Source organism: Emydura macquarii, unplaced genomic scaffold (genome assembly GCF_026122565.2).
Source record: "Emydura macquarii macquarii isolate MOO-44397 ecotype Brisbane River unplaced genomic scaffold, CSIRO-AGI_Emac_v2 contig_2580, whole genome shotgun sequence".
NCBI classification, from domain to species: domain Eukaryota; kingdom Metazoa; phylum Chordata; order Testudines; family Chelidae; genus Emydura; species Emydura macquarii.
Genome location: NW_027132717.1, coordinates 1,351 through 9,252, shown reverse-complemented (window position 1 = coordinate 9,252; position 7,902 = coordinate 1,351). Strand labels below are relative to the sequence as shown.

The 7,902-nt window shown below is 47.9% G+C and overlaps 1 protein-coding gene across 1 annotated transcript; it reads right to left on the bottom strand.

Moving 5' to 3' along the window:
• Positions 1-6,668: 6,668 nt before the first annotated feature.
• On the bottom strand, positions 6,669-7,631 carry LOC137163477 (olfactory receptor 52K1-like). Its single transcript, XM_067563730.1, has one exon. It carries the CDS (start codon positions 7,629-7,631, stop codon positions 6,669-6,671), a length of 963 nt encoding a protein of 320 aa, XP_067419831.1.
• Positions 7,632-7,902: the final 271 nt, after the last annotated feature.

The window sequence follows — 7,902 nt, the reverse complement described above, 5'->3', positions numbered from 1 at the left end:
AAGCTTTTCATACAGTTTCCCACAGTATTCTCATCAGCAAGTTAAAGAAGCATGGTTTTATGAATGAACTATAATGTGGTTAGAAAGCTGGCTAGATCATCGGGCTCAGCTGGTAGCAAGCGGAGTGCCCCAGGGGTCAGTGCGTAGGTTGTTTTTGTTCCACAACTTCATTAATGATCTAGAGGATGGGGTAGATTGCACCCTCAGCAAGTTGGCAGATGACACTAAGCTTGGGGGAGTGGTAGATACCCTGGAAGGCAGAGATAGGATACAGAGTGACCTAGACAAATTGGAGGATTGGGCCAAAAGGAATATGATGAGGTTCAAAAAGGACAAGTGCAGACACCTGCACTTAGGATGGAAGAATCCCATGCACTGCTACAGAGTGGGGACCGAAAGGCTAGACAGCAGTTCTGCAGTAAAGGACCAGGGGGTTACAGTGGACAAGAAGCTGGATGTGAGTCAGCAGTGTGCCCTGGTTGCCAAGAAGGCTAACACCATATTGCGCTGCATTAGTAGAAGCATTGCCAGCAGATGTGGGAAGTGATTATTCCCCTCTGTTCGGCATAGGTGGGCCCCCCACTATAGAAAGGGTGTGGACAAGTCTGAGAGAGTCCAGCGGAGGGCAACAAAAATGATTAAGGGGCTGGAACACATGACTTATGAGGATAGACTACAGGAACTAAACTTGTTTAGTCTGTAGAAGAGAAGAATGAGGGGGGATTTGATAGCAGCCTTTAACTGCCTGGAAGGGAGGTTCCAGGTACGATGGAGCTAGGCTGTTCTCAATGGTACGAGATGACAGAACACGGAGCAATGGTCTCAAGTTGCAGTGTGGGAGGTCTAGACTAGATATTAGGAAAATGTTTTTTCCTAGGAGGCTGGTGAAGTACTGGAATGGGTTATCTAGGGAGGTGGTGGAATCTTCATCTTTAGAGGTTTTTAATCTGCAGCTTGACAAAGCCCTGGGTGGGATGATTTAGTTGGGGTTGTCCTGCTTTGAGTAGGGGGTTGGACAAGATGACCTCCTTGGCCCTTCCAACCCTCATCTTCTATGATTCTGTGATTCTGTACACAGCTGTTACAAAGTCTCCCAGGTACTGTGCTCTGGAACCACTCGGGACACAGTCAGTCAGAACTCTAGTGCTTCGGAGTCTGCCATGTCAGGTCTCTACACACCAGTGCATGTGCCTCTTGACCCTGGTCTCGGCGGGTTCAGCACCCCAAGTCCTCCCAACCTCCCCCTCTAGGTCCCCCTGGACAGGACCCTAGGGAGCTCTTCCATGCCACAAAGGGTCCAGACGTGATTCCCAGCCAGCACTGGCCATCAGAAGGGTGCAGTAGTTCTCAGGATCACCACGTAGAAAGACTTTGTCAGCAGCTGAATTAGAAGTTCCACCAGCAATGCACCGAGGACCCAGAGACCATCCTGGAGCTTTGATTCCGAGCCGACCTCTCACAGGGGAACTGGTCGCTTCCAGACGCCTCCTCAGACCCGTCCCCTTGCCCCTCCCCTGTCCTTTGTCTCCTGCCCAGTCACGGTGGCCACTCCTTCTGGTCTCCACCTGCCACAACATCTTGCAGCTGGTTCAGGAAGGGCAGGGGGTCCTAGTCAGGTCTGCGTAGGCATTGCTGGGGAAGGCCTATCCGCCCTCTAGTGTCCTCAGCCATGATCACACACCCAGTCCCATCACCAAAATACATGAATCATATATGGGGGAAACTGAAGCACACCCAAGGCACTTGTAAAAAACCCCAAGAATATCTTCATTTCATCACGGTGGGGCAGAATCTGCACTGATCACGGGTTTGCTCCTCATGCTGGGTGAAGATCCAATGTCCCAACTGATACTTGCAGCTCTGTCAGGAACCTTCCTTGCTGCTGACCACGAAGTTTTATTGGGCTGTTGCCTGTCCCTAGGAAGACGAGTGAGACAGAATTCCTCCCTCTGGGGGAGTTCCCAGGGGACAGTTTTCTGCAGGAATTCTCATGCCCCACAGTCCAGGGGCATTATTTTGTCCCCTCTCCTGGACAGAGTGCACATGAAGCTGCTGGATGGGTTCGAGGGGGGAACATGAGCTGTAGTGTTCAATATACTGATGACACCCATTTCTACAGCTCCATCACACCCAGCCCAGTGAGTGCACTGGACTGAAATAGCCAGTGTCTGTCTGAGGCTGGGAGCTGGCTGAGGCTCAGTCCGGGAAAGAGGAAGTCAGTAAGAAAGACAGGAAAAGATACTATGAGTCTCGTGGCCAAGGGAGTGCATCCAGTGTCAGTGGTGGCTGTAGGTGCAATGGTCAGATGCTGGGGTCCTGCTGCTACCCACTTAGGAAGCGACAGTGGCCAGGAGAGGTTATTGCCATCTGGGCCTAGAAACATGTGTCCCTTCCTTTCTGTTGTGAAACCTTGCACCCTCTGTCCAATGGGGTTAGATGATTGTGATGCACATGGCTGGAGCCTGCTCATTTACACTGTTCGGGGACGTGTGCACACAATATAACATGCACCTGCCTAGAACATTGTGCAGAGAACACGCCATGCAAGAGCTCCAGAATCAGGCCTGGATGCCGACAATCTTCTGAGTGCAGTTCACGGTGCTGCTTTTAACCTGTAAAACTGCCACTGGCCTGGTACTTGGTTCTCTGTGGATAAATCTACAAAGCTCACGGCAACAACGGCCTGGGATGACAGACTCAGGCTCAGGGGGCGCAGGCTACTACACTAAAAGTAGCTTTGTAGACATTCCGGCTCAGGTTCTTGGGCCCACCCCTGTCATTAGGCTTCAGAGCCTAAAACATGATGTCCACACAGCTGTTCTCAGTGCAGTACTGTGAGCCCCAGTCTGCTGACCTGGGCTCGGAGACTTGCTGCCATGGGACTATTGCTCGGTGTGGGGATAAACCCTGAGAATTGTCCTTTTTCCCTGCAAGATGCCACCACTGTTTCAGGTAGTAAGATACCACATGGAAGGCAGCAAGGCAAGAACCTAGAAGACAGATAGATCGTTGGAGATGCTTGAACTGGCCTCTCTTTAAGATGGAGGTTGCTGCTGGCAGAGTCCCCTCGTTGAGAAGCGGTAACTTTGGTATACACTTCCCCCCACCCCCTTGATCCACCCAGCCTGCATTTGTTAACCAGACAAATGTGCGACAAAGCCCATCTTTTAGCCTGGGTGTCTGGGCGAGTGATGGGGGCAGATGAAGCAAGTTTGATTTGACGGTCACTGCCCTTATCGCTCTGAAGGGGCCATTTGGTGTAGTGAGGGAATATAGGCAGTTCAGCATGAGACGGTGGGGCTTTGTCTGTGGAACTCGTTCCAGTTTTCTCTCAGGAGCTGCCTAGAATCTAAAAAAGAGGAGCTATAACAGAGAAATAAATACAGAAGGCTGTGGTGAGCATGCCAGGGAATATTGCGGGTAGGTGACCTGGAGGAAAATGAGGCCATTTCTTTCAGGGATCATCAAGGGCTGCGCTGACCTGTGTCTGCTCTTTATTTCAGCTTCTGGTGATTTGCTCTTCCAACCAGGAAACATGGAAACGGGTATGAATTCCCAGGCACGTTCAGAAACACAAGACGTTTGCCTGCAGGTCGCAAAATACAAAGCTCAGATTGCATGCCTTGGTTGTGGCCCAGTAATTGAATTACGGTTCTGTCTGAAGTCTGTGTTTTGGATTTCAGAAATCCAGGGAAGAGGGAATGCACTTAATTAGCCAGGAGCCTCTCAGAAGAGTGTCTCCACCTCACTGGCCAGGCCCGCAGAACGATTCAAAGCAGTGTTGTGTTCTTCTGATCTTACCAAGTTTCATAAAAAATATCTCGTGAATTCTGAAATCCCTTCTTTTGCCCAGACCCTGATGGCATATGCCAGGTCTAACCTACGGAGTTTTATTGGCACAGCTATTCCAGGATGTGTAATATACACATGCCTGACAGACATAGCTGAGCAAGGAAAACCCACTGTGGAGTCATAACTATATCAGCTAAATAGTCCTTTTAACAATATACCTTGTATCATTTGGGGAGGAGCTTCACCTATACCAATAAAAATCTCCTTATGCAGACGGTATAACCGATGGTTCTCCTGCTATAGCTATGCCAGCAAAGCCTGTCTAGTGTAGCCCACCCCAATATGTGGTCTGATCCTGACAGATGGGGACCAATGACCTCTTACCGCAGCCAGTAAGAATTGAAGGAGTTCATCTCATCTGAGCACTGGCCTCACAGTTCTTACCCAGCTTTGTGACTCTTCTGGGGAAAGGTGGTAAAACGTGTTCCTAATCAATACTCAGCGCTGACATGATCCATTGCAGTCACAGGATGGACTCCCTCTGACCAACAGAGACAAGCTGTGGGAGGCAACATCGTTTATTGGCCCAATTGCTGTTGGTGAAAGACACAAGCTGTCGATCTAGACAAAGTTCTTCTTCAGGTCACTGACTTCATAAGAATTGGGCTGGGCCCTAGCTACACCAAAAATTAGATGCTGAATGATATTGAAGTGCAGTGGGATGGACAGAGAATGGGATAGGGACCTGGCTACTAGAGAAACATGCATTGCAAGTCACGAAATCATCTAATTAAGAGTGAAATAATCTCATTGTCATGGAGGCAGTAGGGCTTAGCAGAGAGAGCTCTGGACAGGGATGCCAGCGACCTGGGATCAGTTCCTAGTTTGGTCACTAGACTGCTGGGTGATGTCAGGCAATTCATTTCCCCTGCCTATGTACAATGAGTGAGCAAGTATAACCCCCTTGCTAGTGATGGACGTGACGGGGTGACTTTGTCTGTGGAAATGGCTTCAGTTCAATCTCAGGAGGTGCCTCATATCCAAAAAGAGGAGCTATAAAAATGACATTAACTCCATATGGAGATTGAGGTGGATGACAGGGTAGATACGGGGGATATCACGGGGAGGCTGTGGTGAGCATGTCAGGGCATATTGCATGCAGGTGACCTGAAGGAAAAAGAGGCCCTTGCTGCTGGGGATCATTCATGTCAGTGCTGACCTGTGGCTGCTCTTTGTTTCCGCTTCTGGGGATTTGCTCTGCCAACTAGGAAACATGGGAACAAGTGTAGAACCAGGAAAGCCAGGGCTCATGGAAATGGCAACCGAATATGAATTCCCAGATACGTTCAGAGACACAGAAGAAAGGTGTGTGGAATGCACTAAATTAGCCAGGAGCCTTTCAGAAGAGTGTCTCCAACCACTCACCTGGCCCGCAGAGCAATTCAAACCAGTGCTGTGCTGTCCTGACGTTACCAAGTTTCATTAAAAAACCCTCGTCCGTTTTGAAATCCTTTCTTTTGTATTCAAAAAAAGAAGACGTTATCTTGTACTTGATACTAGAAGGGTTCGGTAACATGGCTTGTTTAAATATTTGATGAGTGCTCTCTCTCCCCCTTCCTTTTGGAGACTTGTGATATATTTCTTGTTGGTTTTTCACTCTAATATAAAATACAAATTTTTTTAGGAGCTCATATTTTACTTTTTAGTTCTGGAAATAAAACCCAGCTCAGATCTCACATTATTTTAACCCTGTACACAAGGCTCCCTGAGCATTTAGGGCCCCCCTTCACAGCACATAAGAATAAATCCATATATTTGAAATATTAAGATAAGAAATTCTCCTCCTATCCCCACCTCATGCCCCTAATATACAAACAGAATTAAAATAAAGGGATGCTCCAGTCATCGATGGCATACATCGGGTCTCTGATACAAAGCTTTGTTGGCACAGCTCTGCCAGAGAAAAGGTAGAAACACGCCTGACAGACATAGCTGTGCTTCTGTAGAAACAACTATATCAGCAGAAGAGTCCTTTCCACAATATAGCCTGTATCACTAGGAAAAGCCGTTTACCTATACCAACAAAAGAGCTCCTGATGGGCGTATAGGCTACATTTGCTTTAGAAAGTTCTGCTGGGATAGCTATGTTGGCAAAGCCTTCCTAGTGTAGCCCACCCCAATATGTGGCCTGATCCTGACAGATGGGGACCAGTGACTGCCCACTAGAGACAATAAGAATTGTGGGAGTTCGTCAAATCCGAGAACTAGCCCCACAGTTCTTACCCAGCTCTGTGATCCATTCTGGGTGAAATGTGGTAAAACGTGTTCCTAAGTCATACTCATCACCAACATGATCCCATTGCAGTCACCAGATGGACCCCCCACTAATCTGGAGAGACAAAATGTGGGAGGCAATATCGTTTATTGGCCCAATTTCTGTTCATGAAATACATGAGGTTTTGATCTAGACAGAGTGCTGGTTTAGGTCACTGACTTTGTTAGAATTTGGTAGGGCTCTAGGTAAGTCAAAATTTAGGTGCTGAATGGTATTGAAGTTCGGGTGGGATTGAAAGATAGTGAGGCAGGGAACTCTCTACAAGGGAAACACCATGTCAAATGCATTGCAAGCCATGAAATCATCTCATTAAAATGGAAATAATCTCATTGTCATGGATGCAGCAAGCCTTAGTAGACAGAGTTCTGGACTGGGATGCCAGAGACCTGGGATGAGTTTCTAGTTCAGAAACTAGGCTACTGGGTGACGTTAGGAAAATCATTTTAACTCCCTATGTGCAAGGAATGAGCAAGTCTAGCCCTTTTGCCAGTGAAGGACAAATGAAGTAGGACCCAGTACTAGACTCCACACAATGTTCAGCTTACAAGTTTTTCCTTCGGAACAGGAGATGCATCCTAGAGCGAACCTCTTTCGTTTTCACCCCGTACACGATGGGGTTCATCATGGGAGGAAAGACGAAGTAGAAACTGCCCATCAGCACGTGTATGTGAGGAGCAACTAGTTGGCCAAATCTGTGAACTACTGAGGATAAAACCAGTGGGGTGTAAACAATTAAGATGGTGAAAAGGTGGGAAATACAAGTGCCAAAAGCCTTCAGCTGCTCTTCCTTGGAAGCCAGACGTAACACAGTCCTTAAGATCTGGACATATGACACGGTGATGAACGTTAGATCCTGTCCCACGATGAAGACAGTTAAGAAGAGCCCATAGACGTTATTAAACGTGGTGTTGCCACAGGCCAGCTTCACCACTGCAATGTGCTCGCAGTAGCAATGGGCGATGACGTGGGACCGGCAGAAGGGCAGCCTCCTGAGGAAGATGAACAGAGGGATCCTTATGAAAACAGGCCGGATCAATGCTGCCAGCCCGATCTTTGCTATCACTGAATTTGTCAGAATGGTGGCATACCTCAGGGGGTTGCAGATGGCCACATATCTGTCAAAGGCCATGGCCACCAGCACACCAGACTCCACATTAAAAAATGAATGAATGAAAAACATCTGTACAAGGCAGGCATTAAAGCTGATCTCCCTAGAATTAAACCAGAAGATACTCAGTAATTTCGGCATGATGGTTGTGGATATAACCAGGTCGACGATGGCCAGCATGGCGAGGAAATAGAACATTGGCTTGTGGAGGGAGGGCTCTGTCTTGATAACATACAGGAGGGTGCAGTTTCCTAGAAGGGCCACAGTGAACACTGAGCAGAAGGGGATGGAGATCCACAGGTGCATGGCTTCCAGTCCCGGGATGCCGCTCAGGAAGAACACTGACGGATCAGAGTCTGTGCTGTTGTAAGCTGACAGGTTGTCTTCTTGTGGCATCTTTTTCAAGTCTCACAGTAGTGTCTCTCCTTTCAGTAAAACACAACACATGGAATGAAGAAACCCTGTAAATGAGATACTATGAGAGCTAGGTAGGGTGTATACCTTACAGTTCTGGCATGCCTGTACTCTACTCATATAAGCAGCACCTCACTGTCTACACTGCTATATATAACCATACTTGCTGGGTGTGCAGGGTGTACACTCTACATGCCACAGTAAAGGTACCATAATGTCTTCAGTATCAGAAGCAAAGTGGGGGAAATATTAC